The sequence below is a fragment of the Mus caroli genome, chromosome 2 (genome assembly GCF_900094665.2).
Source record: "Mus caroli chromosome 2, CAROLI_EIJ_v1.1, whole genome shotgun sequence".
In the NCBI taxonomy this organism is placed as follows: Eukaryota; Metazoa; Chordata; class Mammalia; order Rodentia; family Muridae; genus Mus; species Mus caroli.
This window is the reverse complement of record NC_034571.1, coordinates 164,332,935-164,357,144: the sequence shown is the minus strand read 5'-3', so window position 1 is coordinate 164,357,144 and position 24,210 is coordinate 164,332,935. Positions and strand designations below refer to the sequence as shown.

General features: G+C 48.5%; 1 protein-coding gene across 1 annotated transcript in view; it reads right to left on the bottom strand.

Moving 5' to 3' along the window:
- Nucleotides 1-20,491, bottom strand: part of Cass4 (Cas scaffold protein family member 4) — a 39,326-nt gene extending 18,835 nt beyond the window's left edge. The window contains exon 1 of the mRNA XM_029469096.1: nucleotides 20,310-20,491. Coding sequence (XP_029324956.1) covers nucleotides 20,310-20,345 — 36 coding nt within the window. The 5' untranslated portion in view covers nucleotides 20,346-20,491. The remainder of the gene's footprint in view (nucleotides 1-20,309) is intronic.
- Between the last annotated feature and the right edge of the window lie 3,719 nt (nucleotides 20,492-24,210).

Here is a 24,210-nt window from a genome sequence, read left to right as displayed (position 1 = left end):
ACTGGCATAGCCTCACAAGAGACAGCTATATCAGGGTCCTTTCAGCAAAATCTTGCTGGCGTATGCAATGGTGTTAGTGTTTGGAGGCTGATTATGGGATGGATCCCGGGGTGTGGCAGTCTCTAGATGGTCCATCCTTTCGTCTCAGCTCCAAACTTTGTCTCTGTAACTCCTTCTATGGGTGTTTTGTTCCCTCTTAACATATTTTTGGAAATACTTAGACTGTCCAAACTGCCCTGTGAGTGGGTGGGTGGCATCTATTCATCTTGGGAAGTGGGTCACCTCCCTGCCCACCCTACCTGTCTGGAAGAGTTTATTGGTCCAGACAGGTGATGAGTCCTGCAGAGTCACAGCATGGCTGCAGAGATTTCCCCTGGCCCCCATGGTGAACCACAAACACAGGGACTTTCCTATTGAGAACTGGCACTCCTGCAGCTCCGACTACCCTTTCCATATGTTAACACATCTTCCTCCAGATGGTCAGCAAACATTTACCTAATGCTGCTGTCACGTGGCACTGACCCTGCCCTTGAGAGTTTAGAAACACCAACTTCCATCTCCCCCCCTCCCCCCGCCCCCAACCATCCTTCAGTGCCTAGGTACTCTTGGGATTCAGAACCTTCCAGGCCCTCTGAGGTTTTCTATCTCCCATACTTCCCCACCAGCCTTCCATGGTCTCTCTGGCTGAGGATTTCGGTCCTGCCCATGCTCTCCCCTCCACCCCCAAACACACCAGCAGCTTTTCACCCACTGAAAGTCCACGCTCGCTTCTAGACTCTTTATGAATGCCACTTCCTGAGAAAAAGTGTTCTCTGATGCCACCCTGCAAACCAAACTGGTTCTTCTAGCCTGTTTAGGATCTTCCCATGTCTGTCTCTAACTCACAGAGGACAACCATCCCTCTGACTGTCTCCCATGAGAGCAGGGTTCACACCCTCCTCCCTCTCAGCTGTGCCCCCCGGGGCCCACATTAGCCCTTGGTTGGTTTCATGATGGACAGGGCAGAGCCACACGCTGCTGGGGCTGTTGAGTCTCTAGGAGATAAAAAGTCAGAGCATGGACACCTAGTTCTGTCTACAGTGGGAGACAGGCGGTTTCCTGTGACACTGTGATGGCCCTTTAAGCACAATGTAGAAGGGACGCTCACAGACCTGGAACCAGATAGATGCTGGAATTGCCCTGGAATGTGGTGTCGTTGTTTCACATGGAGGCCTGCAGAAACCGGCTGGGTTGATGTGCTAAAGGGCAGGGTTAGACTCTTGTTGTGTGTTGACTAAAGGCTCAAACTTGGTAAAGCAACAGGATCCTTTCTAGAGGTTTTGTTTGGCTTTCAAACTTTGCTTCTCTGCATCTAGGCTGACCTTAAACTTCTGATCCTCCTGTCTCCACAGAGTTCAGGGACAGTGTGTGAGCCACTACACCTGGCAACTTGTTCTATTTCTGTAGGAGAGTCACAATTTTACCTTGTTGAAAGCTACTTATTGGTAATTCTATTTATTACTTAGGGGTCTGAGGCAGAAGGGTTACTGTTAGTTTGAAGCCACCATGGGACACATTGTAAGTTCTAGAAGTGGGCTCTGAGGTGAGAAATCCTGTCTCAAAAAGAAGAGAGAGGGAGACAGAGAGAGAGAGAGAGAGAGAGAGAGAGAGAGAGGGAGACGGAGAGGGGGAGGGAGAGAGGGAGAAGGAGAGGGGGAGGGAAGAGAAAACTGCAACCTAACTATTTATTTTGGGAAAATGAAAAGCAAACGCTGGCTTTCACCCTTCACCACTCTTGTGAAATCTACTCAAAGTACGTTTGAAGGGAGGCTTGCCACTGAAGCGTGCAGCATCTATCTGGTTCCGCGTGAGTGTCACAGTGTCTCAGCAGCTGTGGCTTCTTCTGGGTCTGGCCGCTTGCTCGGGGAGGAGGGGCATTTCCAGAGAGCAATGGATCTTTAGGATCATCCAAGCCAGGAAACATCTGCCCCTCAGGGCGCCCACAGCTGTGCTGGATCACCAGCAGCTGCCTCATTCCTGAGATACGGTTTCCTCCGTCTGCCTGCCTGCTGCCTGGCCACGTCTTGAAAAGCAAAAGTAACCTCTAAGTGTGTCACAGAACGAGTCCCTTCTGTATAGTAGTTCTTTATAAATAGCACAGAGTGCCTTTGGAACATTAAACAGGCAATTATTATGATTCCCCAATTAATAAAACAACTAATTAATTATCTAATTAATAATTAACCAATTAATAGCCAAGTAATTAATCAAAGTGTGAATTAATTAGGTAATTAATTAATTAATTGAAGTACTGGGGATGGATCCTAGGGCTTCACGTCTGCTGGGTAGGCAACAAAAATTCCCCTAATGTAGGTCACCAAGTTTTAATAAGAGAGACAATTCCGGTATGTTACACAAGAGGAAGGAATCAGGCAAGGTGGCCCGGTTCCTGTAGTTGATTCAAGCTTTAGGAGGTGGAAGCCGGGAATTCAAGGTCACCCTGGCCATTAGAAAACCTGGTCTCAAAAGGTCAAACCAAACCAAACACTGCAACAGCAACAGCAGAAGAGGAGCGAACCCCACGTGGGAATTCTCGGAGCAGAGTGAATTATATGGGATGAGGCTTGGTTTTTAAGTTGAGTGCTCAGACATTTTACATCACAAACTCCCAGAAATTTCAGATGTGGGCTGTCTTATCTCCATTTTACAGGTAAGGAAATCGAGGATCAGTGAGGTCTAATAACCTGCCCAAAGTCCCTCGGGCTCTTGGGGTTGCTCCCCATCTATCTTTGACTCACATATCCCTTCTTGGTCTCCAGCAAGAATAATATAAGACTTGTGTGTGTGTGTGTGTGTGTGTGTGTATGTCACACACACACATCTAAGTCTGTCTAAAAACTAGAATTGCTCACAACTGCGTTAGGATACCAGCTAAGCCCCCCGATGGCTTTGAGGCCCCACAGTCCACCCTCAGGCCTGCTGATCCTGCCCTCATTAATGGTCTTTCAGCCATATTGTTGATTGATGTTTCCATCATGCTTCCAGCCCGGGGCTCATCCCTTGCCATTCCGTGTACCCAGAACATTCTTTCACCAGATCTCTTCCTGACTAGCTTCCAGTTCAAGGGTCACCTCTTCCAAGGCCACCTCCCTTTACGCAGAGTTGGACTCCCATATGAAGGCCCTATGGGAGGACATAGCGGGGCGAGTCATAGCCAGTGTGTCACGTAGGGAGGGGAGCCAGCACAGCAGCCCCCGTGGTGACAGCAGGCAGTGAGTCATCACTGTGCACCCAGGCTCCTGGCACCGCTGTGCTCAGGGCTTGAAAATAACACATGGAAGCAGTTGACAGCCGCAGCTATGCAACCTGACAGCTGTCCAGTGGTCGTCAAGGATGGCTCGCAAACTATTTTTTAATAGCGTGTTAATTTGGAAACGTTGGCATGGACACTTTAGGGATGATGCAGGACACACGTCTGTCTCTGCTTCTTGTGGGCAGGCACACGGGCAGCTAGAGTTCACACATAAAAGGAGAGGTGTTCTTATTTTAAAACTTAGAAACATTTTGTTTTATGTGCACATGTGTGTGTGTGTGTGTGTTTGCATATGAACCACAGCATGCATGTGGAGGTCAGAGGACAACTTGCTGGAGTCAGTTCTTTCTACAATATGGTCTCCAGATAAAACTCAAGCCAACTGGATGCAGCAGGTTTTTCCTCACCGCCCTTTAGCCAGAGTCTTCCCATTGGCCCCTGGGGGTTCTTCTTCATTCTTGCTTTTATGAAAAAAAAAATAAATAAACAAGTGTCCTGTGCATTCCATCCATCCTGTAGGTTGAGCTATGTGGGTTTTTGGTTTTGCTTGTTTGTTTTAGATAATCCTTAGTTTATTCTTTACTTATCTTTATTTTTATGTTATTTCGTATATATGGCTATTTTACTTGCATGCATAGCTGTGCACCATGTATATGCGTGGTACCTGAGGAAACCAGGAAAGGACCTCGTATTTCCTTAAACTGGAGTTACAGACAGCTGTGAGCCACCATGTGGGTGCTTGGGATTAAACCCTGGTCCTCTGGGAGACCAGCCAGTGCTCTTAACCTCTGAGTCATCTCTACAGGTCCTATGGTTTGGACAGGATCTCATATAGGTACACTGGTCTACATTCCCCAAATAACTGAACTTCTAGTCCTCCTGTCTCTAACCCTTACATTCTGGGGCTACAAATGTGTGTCACCACACCTAACGTGGGAGAAGTGTCTGGTCCTCCTGTCTCTAACCCCTACATTCTGGGGCTACAAGATGTGTGTCACCACACCTAACGTGGGAGAAGTGTCTGGACTCCTGCCCACTGCTCACCTTTCAGTCCCTCCCTCCGACTTCCCTGCTCACACATCCTCAAGCCCTCTCCTGGACCCTCACACTTGTTTCTTCCTCTGCAGGCAGGCCTCCTCCCAACTCTTCATCTGACCAAGCCCTCACTCTCAGATAGATGTTTCCATGGCCACATTTGCACATACTTATCTCAATAAAACAGTCAGGAAAAGGAGGGGAGAGGAATAGGTTTCTGTAAGGCAGATTAAGGCCTTAAGGACAAAGAACAGGAGTGAGCTGGTGGCAAGGGGTACCTTGTGCACCTGCAAAAATCAGTATGCAAACTCTATTCAGCTGGAGATATCTGGAAAGTCATCCACCACCCAACCATCAACCCATCCACCCATCCACCCATCCATCCATCCACCCATCCATCCAACCATCCACCCATCCATCCATCCACCCATCCATCCATCCATCCACCCATCCATCCAACCATCCATCCATCCATCCAACCATCCATCCATCCAACCATCCATCCATCCATCCATCCATCCATCCACCCATCCATCCATCCATCCATCCATCCACCCATCCATCCATCCACCCACCCATCCATCCATCCACCCATCCATCCATCCATCCATCCACCCATCCATCCATCCATCCATCTATCCATCCATCCACACATTTATCCATCCTTTGCCCACCCATCCATTCATACTTCATCCATCATTCATCCACCCATCTACCCATCCATTCATCCATTCATCCACCCATCCATCCACCCACCCACCCACCCACCCATCCATTTATCTATCCATCCACTCACTCACCAGGACACAAATATGAATGTGCCCCTGCGAGGAGCTCTCTAAAGGCACCATAGTAAACATGACAGTTCCTGATCTATATAATGGACTTTCTTATGAATAAGGCTTGTTTCTATTCAACCTCCACAGAGTGAACATTGAGTCCACAGAAGAAGACAAGAGGCTTTTTGAGTGGGACAGAAAAGACAATATGGGAAATTTTAAGAAGCCATGTCTGCTGTGGGGAAGCTGTGGTAGGAGGGGACTTAGGGAAAGTTTCCTGGGACAGTGACTATCTGGGGGTGAGGACTTAGTCAGAGGGAAGGTGTTGAGAGGGGCCTGTCAGCAGAGGAGGAGAGATGTGGGAAACCCCAGGCAAGGGTGTGAGGGTAAGTGAATGGAGGAGTCACAGGCGCTGGAAAACAAGCAGCTGTGTGGCCTTACACAGTCGCCAGGACTCTGATTTCTGACATGGCTAATTGTTGAGGTTTGGTCTTTTGTTGCATACTGTAACGTTAAGTGCAGGGGCGGGGAGGGGGGCAAGCCTTCTTGGTCTCAGAGACAAAAGATTTTGTATGTAGATCCAAGTGACCTATTCATAAATAAAGATGCTAACACCCAATAGCTGGGCAAAAGAGACATAGGTGGGGTTTAGGATTTGGGGCTTTTGGGAGATGGGAGTGAGGGGTGGGGGGTGGGATGAGAACCACGGAGGGAGAAGAAGGTTAGGCAAGTCATGAAAATGTGGCCCTGAGGGTTGGCCAGTAGGAGTTAAGAGCAGCCCAGATAAAACATAGAAGTAATAACTTGGGGTTATCAATAGAAAACTAAATTTTAATAGCATAGAGGGTAGATATCTGCCCAGCTCTTGTGCTGTTTAAGGCTTATTGTAAATAATAAGAGTTGTGTGTCTTTTATCTGGGAACCAAATGACCAAAGGCGGGGAAGAAATCCCGAAATGGGATTAAAAATTTAAGCAATGGCTATTATTTGTAGTCTGTGGAAAGTGGACTTGTGGAGTTCAAGGCGAATGGGCTGCTGGAGGCCACAAATGGGTGGAGCCTGGGCTGCTGGAAGCCACAAATAGGTGTAGCCTACTTTCCCGTGGCTGCAGGAAAGGTGCAGAAGTGCTGGGTCCCCTGGAAGAGGGCTTCACAGAGGCAGGGGGCTCATGCTGGGGAAGCTGACAGGGCCACAGCATCCTACCTCCAGCAAGAGAAGTGCAACAGTAGCCTGCCCTAGCTCTAAGCAGGACCAGCAGCAACCACAGCTCCATCCCAGCATCTGTGTTTTCCCTGTGCCTAAGCCGGAATCTGCTCTGCAGGCTGGATGGGCACAGTTCCCACATGAGAGGAGCCAGTCCCTCAGCTGCACCTTTGATTTTAATTTTTCCTGTTTATGGAACAGGGAAAAATGCAAAAAGCTAAGTGTCAGACCTGGAGGGGTCTGGATGTTTGCTTGGTTAGCTTCATTCTAAAAGTTCTGGGGCACTTCTGAGCAGGGGAGCTTTAGGGACTTCTGTACCCAAGGTCACCCAGCAGAGACAGTGCCTCGGGGTTCACTCAGATCTGGGCTCATCACCTTGGGCTGTCATTGTCCCATCTCCATAGTCTGTTCCCTCAGCTTAAGTCGAATTTGCTAAATGAGTTCAAATCTCAAATGAACTGGTTTAAGAATGGCATAGGCTGGGGTGCGACTCTCTGGCAGAAGCTGTCTGGTGCCTGCAAGCCTGGGCTGCAGCTTGGCACTGAAGCAACACTGAAGCACAGAGATGCCAGGTAGGGTCTGGGCAGGAAATCACTCTGTGGGTACAGCAGCTATGACACATGTGGGTGAGGTGTTGGCTGTGGCATGCACAGGCTGGCTTTAAAGAGTCACCTTGCTCTCTGGCTGACCAAGCCAGAGAGAAGGAAAAACTGAGAGAAGTAGCAGACTGTGGAGATCGCCCAGCAGGTAGTGATGCTTGCCAAACAAGCCTGGTGACCTAAGTTTGATCCCCAGAGCTCATACAAAAGTGGAAGAAGGGAGCTGACACTACAGAATCCTTCTGACCTCCATATGCATACACACATATCATATACATCACGCATACACACACACATCATATACATCATGTATAGGCACATATACATCACACACCATATACATCACACATGCACACATCATCTATATCTGCATACACACACATCATATACATCATCCACACACACCATATACATCACACATGCATGCACACATCATATACATCATGCATGCACACATTATATAGATCATGCATACAGATACACATTATATATCACACATACACACATCATATACATCACACATGCACACATCATATACATCATGCATGTACATACATCATATATATCATGCACACACTCACACACACACATCATATACATCATGCACACACACATCATATATGTCATGCATACAGATACACATATATATCATGCACATACATCATATACATCACACACATTTACACACAGTAATAATAATTATTATAATAATAATAATAATGAATAAGAAGACAATAGCACCAAGGGGATCAAAGGAAGCAGTTAGCAGTACCTCGCATCCACGGCTGGGTTTAAAAGTCTCACCCTGCTTCTCTTGGAAGGTGAAAGTCCACAGCCACTGGGTGTGAGCACCTGTGCCCAAGGCAGTATTCCAGAAGTCCCTGAGTGTCCAGCTATTTTGGACCCTTCTCTTTTTCTTTCCTTCCTCTTTCCACATCAGGGGTCAATGAGCTTGATGCTGTCCAACCCTGCTTCCTGCTCCTTTTATCTTTCACAAACTTCCCTGTCCCCAACCAAACTCCTCTGCATCTAAAATAAACAAGTTTGCAGCTGGGGACAAGCAATGGCTTCCACTGAAGCCAGGGACATAGGTGGCAGACTCTGTGGGGTGGAAGGGCCAGCAGGGCAGGGTGGCCTTGGACCTCTCTGAACTATAGTTTTGACCCGCAGCCACGCTGAACACTGCAGCCTTCCGGCCTTACAGTGTCTGTGGCTCATTTTCAAGAATTCTTAGTTTTAGGGAAGGTGAAAGACTCACTTCCTTTCTGAGGCCCACAGAAGGATGGTTACATGGAAACTACACTTAAAAAGAAAATACACTACAGGGCTGGAGAGATGGTTCAGCAGTTAAGAGCAATGGCTGCTCTTCCAGAGGTCCACAGGTTGAATCCCCAGCACCCACGTGGTGGCTCCCTCACATTGGTAACTCCAGTACCAAGGGATCCAGCACCCTCCTCTGACTTCCATGGGCACTGGGCACATATGTGGTACACACACACATACACAGGCAAAACACACAGACACAGACATATAGACAATGATACACAGACACACACACACACACACACACACACACACTAAGAAAGCAACACTGGCCAATGAGACGGCTCAGTGGGTGGCAGTGCTTTCTGTGCAAGCCTGGGGATGCTAGTTTGAGCCCTGAAACCAACACAAGGGAGAGAACCCACTCTACAGAGTTGCTGTCTGCCCTCCACACCCAAACCATGGCAGAAATGCACCACCTAACACCACATACACACCCTAACAATAAATAAAAGTGTAAAAGAACACATAGACCGTGCATGTGGGAAGTCAGTGGATATGTGAGACATGGAGGAGGCCTCCCACAGAGCCTGCTATATATCTTTTATTTTAAATTTTATTTACATGGGAATTTTGCCTCCATGTATGTCTGTAGGAGGGTGTGATATACCCTGGAGCTGGAATTATAGACAGTTGTAGAACTGCCACATGGGTGGTGGGATTTGAACCTGGGTCCTTTGGAAAAGAACTAGCCAGTGCCTCGTAACCACTGAGCCATCTCTCCAGCCCCAAACTCCACAGCTTTATGAGGAAGCTAAGCTGGAGGACAGTCTGTATTGTCTGGATGCAGAGCTCAGCTAGGAATGACCAAAGCTGAGCAGATGGTCTTCCTATCCACTGGACTGAGAATCCTCACTTTCCATCGTTTAAAACAAAACAAAGTACATTATGTTTAGAAAAAAAAGAAAGAAAAGTTTCCAAGAGCAAGATAAAAAACCCCCTGACCACCTCTAAGCTCCCCACCCACACTCTCTGAAAAGGGAAGGAGGGGGAGGCCCCGGAGGAAGAAGCGGAGTGTCTGGGTGACACTCTCCTGGGGTGCCACTTCTGATGTGAGGTGACAGACATCCAGACACAGGACATGATGGTCAGGTGCTCCGAGAAGCTGTAGCACCAAGATCCTGTGAAACTCACCAAACCACACAGCCTTTTTCCGACTGCTGGGTGTTTTTCTAACAGCATTTGCCTGTAATTTACCAGCAAGGGAGAGAAAGTCTTGCCATGTTCGTGGAAGTCAGACATCCTCCTCAGAGTCCCCAAAGGCACGCCACCTTAGTTTTTTTGAGTTAGGCTCTCTCACGGAATGTGGAGCTCACAGAAGCAACTAGACTGGCCAGCCAGCAAGCCCTAAGAATCCTCCTGTCTCTGCCCCCTCAACCCCTTACCCCAGTGCTGGGATTATAGATTCGGGTTGGCTGTTTAGTGGATCAGGGGATCTGAACGCTGTTCTGCTGGCCTGGCGATCTCATTACCACTGAGCTGCTGCTTCGACCCCTAAGAGCCACTGGATTTTGAGACTGTTTGCTCCAGAGGCCCAAGGACAGGCTCATAGTGAAGGCGCACAGAGAAGACAGGAGACCCTAACCTGCTAAAGTCAACAGAATACAGTTGCAGATGCGCGGATATTCAAGTCCTTAACTCTGGAGGAGACTCCCAGCTCAGGCAAGTCGGGGAAGGGTGGATGAGTCTTTAAGTAACCAAGGAGGCTGCCCCACCCCTCCCCCACAACCAGATGCATGGTGCTCTGGGTCCTGTGCACAAAGATCCAGCAGGGGAGGTGGCTCAGCTTGCAGGAGGGTCTGCCACAGTGGGGCACAGTGACATTCGTGTGACACCATCGAATGGAGTCACGTGCCCACTTTCTTCACCCATCATGAAGTCATATGCCCACCATGAAGCCACTTTTTAACTGTCACTTTCCCCTTAGAATCTTTCCACAGCTTTATTTCCACTAAAGTAAAATTCCATGAGTTACAGGGAGCCGAGTCATTGAAAGTAGCAAAAAGGCTTCCTGTTTCATACCCAGAACTTGCCCTCAGAATCGAACCATACCCAGCTATTCCACGTGGTAATGCTGCCCACCCCGCTCCTAGACAGCTTCTCTCCATCCCGAATTCCATCAGCAAGGGGATTTGAGATGTTTAAATGAGGTAGCGATCAAGTGACTTCTTGCAGCATCCTAGGTGTAGAGACTGGAGAGGCTGCAGACCCTGCTGTGCTCTCAAAAACAGTGCAAAGTAGCTGGAGGCGGAAGAAGAACAGCTGTGGGGTGGGGTGGGGTGGGGGGTAAGCTGGAGATTCCAGACAGTCTCTAGAGTGTGCAGAAAGTGACCTGGTGCCACTTATCTGAAAGGCTGCTACTGGGTCCCTCCCTCCCTGGTTTCTTTTTATGCAATGTGACATTTAAGTCCTCAAAAAACTGGGCCATATGTCACCTTTTTGGTTTGTCTTTGCCCTCAGGCCCTTGTTAGGCAGCCTAGAGGCTAGCCTGGTGCTTGCTCTGTAGCCCAGGCTGGCTCTACGCTTGTAGCAATTCTCGTTCTTTCAGCCCAAGATTCTGGATGTTCACACACTTTCCCAGATACACAGAAAGGAGCTTTAAAATAAAATATAGACTCTCTACTTTTGTTTCCAAGCCTGTTTCCCCAAGGTCTCATTCTTTTGGAAACTATGATTACCCTTCCTGGAGCAGTCAGGAAAGGGCATCAGACAAGAGGGTCGTTCACCTTCATCTCGGTCCTCTATGGACACAGAGGCCTCCTCATGAGGCAAGACCCCTCACTCTCTGCAGAGCCTTAGTGCAGAGGAGGTGTGCCTGAGGGGGCTCTCCAGCCCCTGCTCTGGCCTGTCTCTCTGGACAGAAACCAAAGCTTCGGAGGGGTCTGGGCACAGCTTCCCACGGACCTTCCCTGCATTTCCTGCACTTCCTTTGGATGCAGACAGCCATGGTGGTCACCTTATCCAGAGGCACCAGGGACAAAGAAGGGAATGAAGCCAGCGGACACGATGATGAGGCCGCGTTGATGAGGAAAGGGAAAACCTGATCGCTGGTGGTATAAGTTCAGACTTAAGGTAACATCTGCAGGGTGGGAGGGAATGCCAAATCCATCTGGTGGCCATTTCTTCCGGCTGGCTCGAATGGAAAAGCCACGCATGTACAGTGTCTTTTACAATTGTAGAAGGCAGTGCCTTCTACGAGGAAGAGGCTGTGGCCATAGAAACATTCCAAAACCACCACTAGAAATGAAACATTTTCTTCCCTAAAACCTGATCACTGGGTTCCCAGTGGGGATGGGTCTTGCCCACTCCCTGGAACAAGCTTCTATTTATCTGTCGTGTGTGTGTGTGTGTGTGTGTGTGTGTGTGTGTGTGTGTAGAAACAGGTACTCAGGGCTCCTGGTCTAAGCTCAGGGTTTGTTGTCATTGTTTGAGGCATGGTCTTACTGTGTAGCCCCGACTGGCCTACTCTGAAGCACATCCCAACCTTGTGCTCGTTTTGGTGGCAATCCTCCTGCCTCAGACTCATACATGTTGGAAATCACCATGCCCATGAATGCTTCCTCACAGGCCATGGAGTGAGCATGGAGTGACTCATTCTCTGTGCTGTGGCCTAAGAGAAACCCAGGCGGGAGTAGAGCTACAGAGCCCCACCCCTCCCCACTGCTCCTCCACAGACATCACCACCCCCACTCTGTGCTTGATGTGTAATGATAATTGCTGGGATCTGGGGGTGGGAGTGATGATACACACCTTTGATCCTAGCACTTAGGAGACAGAGGCAGGTGGATCTCTGTGAGTCCCAGGCCAGCCTGGTCTACAGAGTGAGTCCACGACAGCCAGGGCTCTGTTATACAGAGAACCCCCCCCCCAAAACCCCTTCTCAAAAAAACCAAAAAACCAAAAGTACAGACTTAGTTTCCCCCTGAAGTATATTAATGAAATGTAAATTATATGTACTTTACAAAGGTATGTCAAGTCCTACTTGTGTGCTGAACCTAAAAGCCATCTGGCCTACCAGAGACATAGGTGAGGGACCTTACTATGGCTGCTCTTCTGCTAGCATGCACTCACTCATGCCTGGTAACTGGGTTCAATACAGATCAACTCAGCCCAGGCTAAAGGGTGGCTCATACCACCGGTCTGGTCCTTGCTAGTCATTTTTTCAGTGGCTTTTGATCTCTTACCCTGGGAAGCATCCACAGGAAAAGAGAGTAGCCCAGAGATGTGAGACTTTAGCGACCGGCTTGGGTTTTTATGTCTCTTTCAGCTGAGGTGAGCCTAAATTCTGAACCTGGGGCAAACATTCCACACAGTACTTTGTTCTCATTAACCAGGTGGCAGGCACCTCATCTCTGGGTGTAGAGACCCTGTGTTTCCTTCTCCACTTCTGTCCCCCTACAAGAAGCAGAAAACAGAGAAACCCTGTCTCGAAAAACCAAAAAAAAAAAAAAAAAAAAAAAAAAAAAAAGCAGACAAGCAGCCTGGCCGATAGTTACCTGTGCAAACGACCAACACCACTCCTGAGCCAGGGAGAGAGAGGGCTCTGTGTGGAAAGGCACCTGCCATCAAACCTGATGACTTGCGTTCAACCTTCAGGACCTACGTGGCACAAGGCAAGACCGATTCCTGGAAATTGTCCTCTGAACTCCATTCGTGTGGGCCGTGGTGCACACACGCGTGCACGCGTGCACGCGTACACACACACACACACACACACACACACACACACACACACACGGACCCTTCCAGTAAAAATTTAACGGAAATGAAGAGCACAACAGTTTGCATTTTGCCCCCCTGTGAGCCCACAGAGGAAGGCTCTCTGAGTGTCAGGAGCAGCTTGGGGCTGTAGCTGCTCCTGTGGGAGGCTTGGAGCCAAAGCTGCTGTCCAGGCACAGAACACACCTAGGCTCCAATGTGCTGAGCTCACAGCAAAACTCTGGGCTGAGTACATGGCTCATGAGTAAGAAAAAACAAACAAAGAAACTATAGTTCCCCTTTTTGCAACTCATGTTGGAGAGTAGCCTCCTCCTCAGAGGCAGCTTTCTTAGCAGCCTCCACCTTCCTCCTTTTCTGAGTGATTTCCCCTCTGAGCCGCTGTCATTTCCCCCCTTACTCACCGCTGCTCAAGATGACTGCACTGCATTTCCACGGCCGCTTCCCTATTTCTCTCCATTCTGCCAGCCTGTGATCATTTTCTTTTGAACTTTATGACGCTAGCCCATGTCTCAAGCGCCACAATTGTGGTCTTTTCCTATTTCTCTCTTTCTTTTTCTTTTCTTTTCTTTTCTTTTCTTTTCTTTTCTTTTCTTTTCTTTTCTCTTTCTTTCCTTCTTTTTTTCTTTCTTTCTAAATAAAATGTCTTCTATAGGAAATAAGATGTGCGGAGAAGGGCCTTTATTCAACAAGAGAACAGACAGCGAGTGAGCGAGTGGTAGATTTTATAAGCGAATGAGAACTGTCAATGAAATAATGAGAGAGATGGTTTGGTGGTGCACACCTTTAGCCCCAGTACTCAGGAGGCAAATGCTGGCCTGTCTCCTAGCTCAAGCTCTGCTTGGTCTACACAGCAAGTTCCAAGCCAGCCAGGGATCCACAGGGAGAGCCTGGCTCTGAATAAATAAATACACACATAGTGAGGATGAACGGACACTTGTTCCTTTGTGGCACTTAGAACAGCACCTGCCACACAGTAGGCGCTCGCTCGCTCAGTGTGCATAGAATGAATGAAGGGCCACCCTCGGTATGTATGGAATGAACACTCGGTATGTATGGAATGAATGAATGGTATGTATGGAATAAATGAATGAAGGGCCACTTGTCTCCTGCTCGTGCCCGCAACAGCAACCCCTCCCCCTGCCCACTAAGTTCAGAGAAAATGCACTCCTCTCTAGGACAATAGGCACCGGATGCTTTTATCCAGAGCGGAAGTGAAAACCCTTGGCCTTGAGTTTTCTAGCTCATCTCTAGGCTTCTGTTCTTCCTCACTCCGTTTCTGTTGCATAGCAACCCAAGTAATGTTTTCAAACATCCATCACAGGGTGTCATCGGCTCGCCCGCCCGCTGGATGTAGGTGAGTAGTTTCCTTTCTTACATTGAAGTCCTGACACAGCAGATGAGGCTCCTTACTCCGCTGACCCCTCCCCCACCCGGCCTCTTCTCCAGACAGTCCCTCCATTTGTTTACCGTGGCCTCTCCTGGGACTCAGTCCCCATGCAGGGCCTTGCACATGCTCTTTCCCTTGCCTGGCACTGCATCTCCACGGTGACTCTCTGCGTCCATCCCCTGTCAGGTCACCTTGCTACACCTGAAGTCACTATGTCCATTTACCATCTGTTGCTCTGATCCAACTATAGTATCAGCCCAGGCCTCACACGCCAGAACTCCTACAACCCAGAGCCTCCATGTGGGGTGAAAGGGTAAACAATGAAGGCACTTGCTTAGGTGTTCTTGTCGGGTCCTGTGCTTGCACAATTTCACTTCACGGGGTGATAGAGGGACCGACCATCGCTGGCAAACTCAGAGGGAAGGTCCTTGTGACCCTGACTTTAAACTTAACAATTCAAATTTTAAAGTGACCACAGGAGGAGGGGCCACTTCTCAAGAATCCAGGTCAAGTGGTGTTCAGGCTAGAGAGCTGAGAGTGCAGGGTGACCTCTGTTCCCAGATACCTGACGACTAAGAACTAGGAAGTGCTGCCCCTGTCTTTGCGGTGTGACTGTGTTGCAAGGGTTGTGTCTGCTTCTCTGTAACTGCCTGTTCACACATGACAGGAGGCATTTACTTAGTACCTGCTGTATACACACACTGCTGGAAGTACCTTTAGCACTGTAAGCAAGTCAAATGTTGTGTCATATTGTATCCCCTGCACCCCCCCCCCAATGTCTTTCCAGAGAGAAACACACCAGCCATGAACCAAGCAAGCCCAGACAATGTCTAGTCCTGTTGTGTAAAGACAAGATGGGCGAGAAAATGATGGGAGTTTGTGGGGTAGTGGGGGATCTGGGGTAGAGGCTCAGAGAGGCGTCTAGATCCAAGGTGGGGCTGATGAGGGGGGAACCCATGTGATAGGTTGCAAGATAGGAGAAGAGAGAGGAGCCTTGAAGACTGTTTTCATACTAAGTCTTTGCTCCGACTTCTTGAGAGTGGAGAGGGAGAGGGGGCTGCTGCCTCTGAGACGGGAATCCCTGATGTTCAGAAGGTAGGTGTTTCTAAAGGTAAATTCAGGGCCCATCACTTTGGGTAAGATTGTAACAATGTGCTGAGAAGCCCTTTTGGAGACCCGTGAGCACACAGCAGTCTTTGCAGATAGGGAAGACAGCATCTCATGTAGCTCACACTGGCTTTGAACTTCTGATCCTCTTGTCTCTCCTTCCCTAGCTCTGAGATCACAGGCTGCGCCCTATGCTGCCCAGACAATAAGACAGCATTAAAGACATCAAGAAGTCAAAATAAAAACTCATATCTAATAAACTACTGATTTCCCTTTCTTCCTCCTTTGAAGCAGGCTCTTCTCTGAGGCAGATGCTGGTCTCAAACACAAGATCCCCCTGCCTCTAACTTCCAAGTGCACAATGGCAGCTCCTTCTGTCCTTTAGAACAAGTTTCTAGCGCTTCTTCAAGCAGCTTATTATCTGTCTGTCCATCCATCTGTCTATGTATTTATTGTATGTGTGTATTTGTGTGTGCACATGCATGGGCATGCACCACAGCACACATGTGGACCTCAGAGGACAACTCACAGGAGTCAATGCTCTCCTTTGTCCTGCACGTCCTGGGATCCCTGTATGTCCGTCCTGGGATCTAACTCGGGTCGACAGGCTTGGTGGCAAGCACCTTCTACCTGCTAAGCCATTTTTAGCACTTCCTCAGCGGAGGTCAGCCAGCCAGTAGGCCAGTGAAGGAGATGACAGGCTCATTGCAGGGCTGTGCACATGACTTCCCTCTGCTGGGTCTGTTAAATGCTGAAGTCACCAACATTTCCTATTGCTAATATCACACATAATTTTAAGTGTTCCCCCTTGTTTTATAAAAACAACCAGGCAGCCACAGCAGGAGCAAAAGCACAGCTTGTTTACCGCTAGAGGACAAATCTGAACTTGGCATCCAGGTGGGTAAGTGGCCTTGGATGGTAGTGAAGGGCTTTGAAGTTAAATGCACCAAAGAAGAGGACTGCATCTGGAGGATACCATCCTGAGTGAGGTAACCCAATCACAAAATAACTCACATGATATGCACTCACTGATAAGTGGATATTAGCCCAGAAACTTAAGAATATTCAAGATACAATTTGCAAAACACATGAAACTCAAGAAGAAGGAAGACCAAAGTGTGGATACTTTGCTCCTTCTTAGAATGGGGAACAAAATACCCATGGAAGGAGTTACAGAGACAAAGTCTGGAGCTGAGACGGAAGGAAGGACCATCCGGAGACTGCCCCGCCCAGGGATACATCCCATATACAACCACCAAACCCAGACACTATTGCATATGCTAGAAAGATTTTACTGACAGGACCCTGACATAGTTCTCTCTTGTGAGTCTATGCCAGTGCCTGGCAAATACAGAAGGGGATGCTCACAGTCATCTATTGGATGGAACACAGGGCTCCTAATGAAGGAGCTAGAGAAAATACCCAAGGAGCTAAAGGGGTCTGCAACCCTATAGGAGGAACAACAATATGAACTAACCAGTACCCCCCAGAGTGTCTCTAGTTGCATATGTAGCAGAGGATGGTGTAGTCAGCCATCAATGGGAGGAGAGGCCCTTGGTATTGCGAAGATCATATGCCCCAGTACAGGGGAATGCCAGGGCCAGGAAGCAGGAGTGGGTGGGTTGTGGAGCAGGGCAGGGGGAGGGTATAGAGGGCTTTGGGGATAGCATTTGAAATGTCAATGAAGAAAATATCTAATAAAAATAATAAAAAATGCCTTTAAAAAGAAAAGAAGAAAAAGAGAACTGCTTCCCTGTATAGCCTGCTCACACACGGTGCTCCTGCTTAGGAAGCAGATGAAGGTGGCAAAATAGCTCAGTGATGAAAGGCTCCCGCTACCAAGGCTCATGTCTCAAGTTCAATCCCTGGGACCCACATGGTGGAAGGAGAGAACTGATTCCGGCAAGCTGTCCTCCTTTGACTACACACATGCCATGACATTCACCTCCATCTTCCAGACATGTACACACACGTGAAATAAATATAATGTCATTTAAAAAAAACAAAACAGTGAGACACCAAATTAATGAGGGCAGTTGATTAACAAATCAACCGGCAGATCAACTGTGTCAGTGCAATCTAATGCATAGTGCTGACTATATCACACTGTATGCTGACTATATTATACATGACATGCTGACTAATGATTGTATTCTATTACATGCTGATTACATTGTAAACAGTACAAGCCCAGAAGCCCCTGCACTGCTCCTGCTCACTTATGTGAGAAAATAACTCACCAAACAGAGTGCGGCGAGCATACCTTCCATTCCAGCACTGTAGAGGCAGATAGATCTCCAAGAGTTCGAGGCCAGCCTGGGCTAACTAGTGAGACCCAGGAAGGGGAGGGAAGAAATACATCCACACAGACACTCAAGAAATGGAGTGAATAATCAGGTGGAGGCTCCTCTGGCCTGGGAGATGAAGACTGGGCCCCCACTCAGGGAGGGGTCCCCCCAGGCACCACCTTACTGGAAAGGGGTGTCTTGCATGAGCTGAGATTGGAGCACCAGATCTGGATGGTATTGGTGAGGTCAGAAAGAGTCCGTATTTTAAAGAGTCTTAGAAACAGAGCGCAGCACAACAGACAGGACCTGGGCCCTGCCAAGTGAGGAGCAGCACCTGGCTTTTCGTTTGTTTCTCGAGGCAGGGTCTATGTGGCTCAAGCTGGCCTTGAAGTGGCAGCGACAACCCCCACACCCCAACCCCTGCCTCCAGCCTCCCTGGAGCTGAAAGTCCAAGCTGCACTCCTCTTCCTCCCCCTCACCCCCCCACATGAGCTGGCTCTTTGTTGATGCAGTTCACTGACCCCATGGCTACGGTAAGACCACAGTAAGCGGGGGAGTCAGATGTCGTCTTCCTGCTCTGCTTAGGCAGGGCCGCTGATTGCCCATGGGGGTTGGGCGGTTTCCTCATATGCAAGATGAGGCTGAGAAGAACACCTGTCTCATGGGAAGGCTGCAAACGGAGTCCACACACTAAGGGAGTGAGGACTTGTTGGGTGCTCCATGGAGCACCTGGTGCACACACAGTGAGTGACGGTTAGTTATTGGGACTTGCATCAAACAGACAAGCGGGCTGCGCATCATTGCCCGGATGTACATACGTATGCGCTTACAGATTGTACTGTGACATATAAAATGTGCAGAAATGAGTGGTGCATAAGTAAAACCAAGTTTCAGATCTTAAAAGCATCTCAGCAGAAACAAAACAAACAGAGCCGACAAAGTCGTGAGAGAAGAATAGGAAATGGGTTATTCCAGATTAAGGACAAGACCTGGCAAAAAGTACCGGTGTGTGTGTGTGACCTTGAGATGAAGCCTGAACTGGACAAACAGACCCATGCATCACAGCCAAAAAGGTTGGCAAGGATGTTTTTGGAGACTGTTCTGAAGTTCAAATGGGCTCATAAAATCAATGTGCAGGTAAGAAACACACAGGGACGAAGGATGTCCTGCTGTTGATGGCCCTGGCTGAGGATGCCTTGAATTCCCCATCATCTTGGATTACAGACCTGTGTCGCCCATGCTGGGGACAAAACCCGGGCCTTTGTGCCTGTGAGACAAGCGCTCTACCAACGGAACAACATCCCAAGCCCAGGAGGGAGGAGTACAGGGCTAGCTATTTATTATCATGCAGCTGAACAGCAATAGTGAGCAGAGCTGTAGCATCTGTTGATGTACAGACAGAGGCCGTATGCCGGATAGACTGCCCGGAACTGCGGGGAACTGCGGGGATGCCTTTCGATGAAAGATTTACTGGGGCTGGATCAACTACTCATTTCCCCAGCGCTTTGTGGGGCAAGATTCTCCACTCAGATATTTACAAGTCATCTAAACAAGGAGTCGCCACAGACCCCAGCCCTGGATCCCACACCCAACACTTGTTACTATCACAATGACAAGCAACATTTAATTCCCGCAAGCAGCCTCCCATTTAGCAACTGTTTCATGGCTCTTTTGTATCTAGCATTCTATCACATTTTGAAAGAATAGGACGGGACAGAAAAGCATTGACTGTGAGCTTCCCTTTCCTTGTGATCTCTCCTCCTTCTCCCTGCGCCCCCGCATACAGTATGGGTGTGTGAAACCCAAAGGTTGATGTCACAATGTCCTTCTCCATCACCCACCCACTTTATTTTGTGTGTGTGTGTGTGTGTGTGTGTGTGTGTGGAGTTGGATTGCTTGTCTTAGGGAGGCTGGCCAGAGAACTACAGGGACCTTGCTGTCACCTCCTTGCCGTCTCTGGGGTTGCAGGTCCATGCTTTCATGCCTGTTTTTTTATGTGGGTACTGGGTACTGAATTCAGGTCCTTATGCCTGTATTGCAAGTACCATCGTCACATCTCAAGCTCCAGTGCCCTTCTTGGGTTAGCAGTGTGCCATGCTATACACATGCTACAGGACCGTCTCTTGGTTCCTGGCCCAGACTTGCAGTTTGTACCAGAGTTCCAGTCCCCAGCGCTCAAAGGAACACGAAGGCAGTTCATGGGCGTCCTTATTGGACTTAGCAAGAGTAGAGCCAAGGTCTAAGCTCTCTCTGTTCAAGAGAAGTGAGTCCCCCAAGCCAGTCAGAATCCTTGAGAGCCACACTAAGCACCTTCAGGATGCAGAGAAAGAGAATGTTTAAGAAGTGTGCTGAGTGGTGAAGAGACACACAGTGGGGGCTTGGGCTGTCTGCCTCCTGCTGATTTCACCCCATCATTTCCAGTCATCTTGAAACCAACAACTGGTAAAGAGCAAAGCTTTCTCATTCCAAACCTGCCTGCCACTAATAACCTACCCTTCGTGTTCATTAGAGACCCAACGATAAAAGCAGTTGAGTCAACTGTTGCTCTCATGCACACAGCCCCAGTCAGTCACTCACCTTGGGCGCAGCCTCTCTGATGCTGGTGCCTCTCATGGCTGTGATGTGAGCAGGGTCCTCGGAGTTCTGCCCCTGATATGTCTGGTTCCAGGGGCCGATGATGCAATCTCACTGCATGCTGCTGGCTGGTTCCCAGGAGCTGGATTCTATGGAACTGTTTGCCAACACATGGAAACAGTCGAGAAGATTCTTTCAAGTAATGAGAGTCAAATGAAAGGAGCAGGGGAGGCGGGGCCAGAGCTTCAGGCCACACTCAACGCCTCCATGCCTGCTGTCCCACTTCATCGGTAAGTGGAGGCTGACACTCCTTTGCTGTGTGAAACCACAAAAGAAGAAGGAGGAAAAAAAAAACCCACCCTTCTGCTTTACAAGGTGAAGTTCCTACTTTGAGCAGCCCAGCGTAGGATCACACCGCATTCTTGTCCCTTGAAGACTAATGGAACAATTCCCACCCAGCGAGGCAATACATTTCCATGATGAAGCAAAGTGACTGGACTTCCGCTGAGGGTCAGCATGTCTTCCTTCCTGTCCCCTGCGGTGTGACAGCTGGGGTAACAGGAGTAAACTGCCCTGCTCTGAACCCCACAGTTTTCTACACCTTCACTCCAATTCTCCGTGGTTATATTTTAGCAGGCTAGCTTAGGCTTCATTTCATTTCAGCATAAGGGTCCCCTCTTCTAAGCAGCTACTCCCAGCTCCCCTGGGATCCGATCTGTAGACCAGGCTGGCCTTAAATTCACCAAGACTCACCTATTTTTGCCTCCCAGGTGTGAGATTTAAAAAGCATGTCATAGACAGACCACGGTGGCACTCTCCTTTGATACCAGCACTCCCAGAAAGCAGAGGCTGGCTAATCTCTGTGAGTTCAATGATAGCCTGACTTACAAAGCAAGTTCGGGGCCAGCCTCAAACTCAAAGTGGAAAAAAAAAAGTAAATTTAAAAAAATTGAACCAGTGAGATGGTTCAGTGGGTGAAGCTGTCAGCTGCCAAGCTGAAAACTTGTTGGAGTTACTGGAATTACACGGTAGGAGAAGAGGACTCCTGCAAGCTGTCTTTCTGACCTCTGCATGCATACTGCCACTCGTGTGCATACTTCCCTCCCCAGATAAATAAATGCAACCAAAACAAGCAAACAGATAAAATGCTGTCTCTATTTGAAATGGTCTTTAAGGAACCAGTGATCAGCAATCTGCAGGCGACAGTAGCGAAAAGGGGTGACAATGACTAGACAGGATGAACAGGCTCTAAACAAATGTAGAACTGGGCATGCTCCCACCCCCACATCTACAGTGCTGAGACAGGAGAACAGCTGTGACTTTAAGGCTGTTCTGGGCCACCTCAGAGTTCTAGGCCAGTCTGGACTACGGTGTGAGTCTGTCTTAACAAGCAAATAGAAGTAGCTGTCAGCCACATGCTCCCTGCCAAAGTCCACAGGGAAGAAGTAGTAATTTCCAGAAGGCTTTTCACAAGAGAGACACGTTCTGAAAAGGGTGGGGTGCGTCAGATCAGAGGCAGTGCGTGCTCCATTTTAGGAAACTCTGTAGCTGCAGAGAGGAGTTGTGAATCATAAGAGCTTCAGCCCACTGCTCTGCACAGGGACAGATCAGAAGGCATGCTCTCGTTCACCGAGCCAGGGATCCCTGGTAGCAGGCGACTCTCCGTCAGTCATCCAGTTTTTAAAAAAATGTGTGTGGTGTTTTGCCCATATGTCTTTAAATGTGCGGGCAATGTCCACAGATGCCTGAAGAAGGCGTCAGATTCTCTGGAACTGCAGTTACAGACGGTGTTGAGCATCTTTTCAGCTGCTATGCCACTGACTTTAAGTCCAGATATTTACTGAAATGATCCCCTCATGCCTGCTTCCTTCCTTCTTTTCTTCTTCCTTCCTTCTTTCTTCCCTTTCTTTATTTCTTTTTTTTTTTCTTTCTTTGAGACAGAGTTTCTGTGTGTAATATTACTGGCTGACCTGAAACTCACTTTATAAACCAGGCTAGACTCACTTGCAGAGATCCTCCTGCCTCTGCCTCTAGAGTGCTGGGACTAAAGGTGTGCACCACCACTCCCAGCAGCCCTTCCTTTGTTTTGAAATAGAGTCTCATGTAGCCCAGGCTGACCTCACGTTTTCTATGTAGCTAAGGATGGCCTTGAACTTCTGATCCTTCGGCCTTCACCTCCCAAGTGTTGAGATTATAGGCACCATACCCTTGTATGTGGCGCTGGGCATCAGACCAAGGACCTGGAGCATGGCAAGCAAGCACTCTGCCAACTGACCTATAGCCCAAGCCTCTGCCAACTGACCTATAGCCCAAGCCTCTGCCAATTGACCTATAGCCCAAGCCTCTGCCAACTGACCTATAGCCCAAGCCTCTGCCAACTGACCTATAGCCCAAGCACTCTGCCAATGTTGATGCTTTAAATAGGGCAGAACTCAACAAAAAAAGCATTTGCTACTTATACTAATTTCTAAAGGCATAAATGGATGTGGGAATCTGAGAAAAATCCTGAGAGTGAATAATATCCCTAGCAAACACATATCCAGAAAACTACCAAAACCCAAGGTCCATGCCCAAATGCCATCACTTATTAGGGAAACAGGAGGAAGAGATCAGAGGTGAGTGTTTGGTCGGATGTCATCCGAGTGAATGCAAGAGTGACTCGACACACATCCTCTCAGTCATGCACAGCTTCCACAGAACTCACCTGAAGTTGCTTCCTTAAACCCGTTCTGCATGTGAGCCTGTAAGCCACTGAGGATTTCCCGGCACTCAAAATGCACACAATACTCGGAAATCATTTTTTAAAAAGATTCTATATTTATATAAGTGTGTGTACGGTGTGTGTGTGTGCTCAAAATACATTATGTGAATATGCATGAAACTGTCGAAGAATAAGACTTCAATATCAGTAGCCCAGCTCTCCACACTACTAGAGCAATGCTCTCTAGCCACAGAACTCTTGATTTTGCTCCTTCTGTCCCCTGCCCCCGCCCCCATCCCCGCCCCCTTTCTTGTGGTGGTGTTTGTTTTAACACCTGGAAAAGCTGTGAAACCAGGACGGAGAGGAGCTTGTGGGTAACCAGTGACCTCAAACCCCCAGATCCCGCTGTGGGTTCACAGTGATGGGGCAGCCAGTCCTCCCTGCCAGGGTCTCCCAAGCTCTCTGCAATGCTCAGCAGAGAGGAGGATAGTGGTGGCAGGCTGTGTCCTGTTGGTTGACATTTGTACCATGTGACAGGCTGCCACACACTGAAGCTGGGACTCCAGCACATTATGGTTTGGTTAGGGCCACAGGACCAGGTCTAGGCTTACCAGTCACCTGGGACTGGGCCAGCCTTCAGGCTTGGTGTACCATGTGGCAGCTGTTTCTCTGAGCATCAAGAGCAGTCTCAAAAAGTAGCTGGACTGTGATAGGTGCTTTACTTACGAGGGACTGAATTCATCCGGTGAAATACACGACAAAGGGGTCCCCTGGAGCTTCTGTTAGGACACATCTGTATGGAAGTGCAAACACTGGCTGGATGTGACTATCTTGCTTATGTGACATCACATTTTCAGGTGTAATGGTGGTGCTGACTGATGGTGCTTAGACCCTATCTGTCTGATATGTATTGTATACACACACACACACACACACACACACACACACACACACACACATCTATCTATACCAATCTGTCTGTCTATCTACCTACCTATCTATCTGCATCTGAGATCTTACTTCAGTCTTCCAGAAAATATGTGGATGTTTGAGTCAATCAAGATTGGTCATGATTATCCCATAATCAGCCACCAAACCCAGACACTATTGCATATGCCAGAAAGATTTTGCTGAAGGGATCCTGTTATAGCTGTCTCATATGAGGCTATGCCAGTGCCTGGCAAATACAGAAGTGGATGCTCA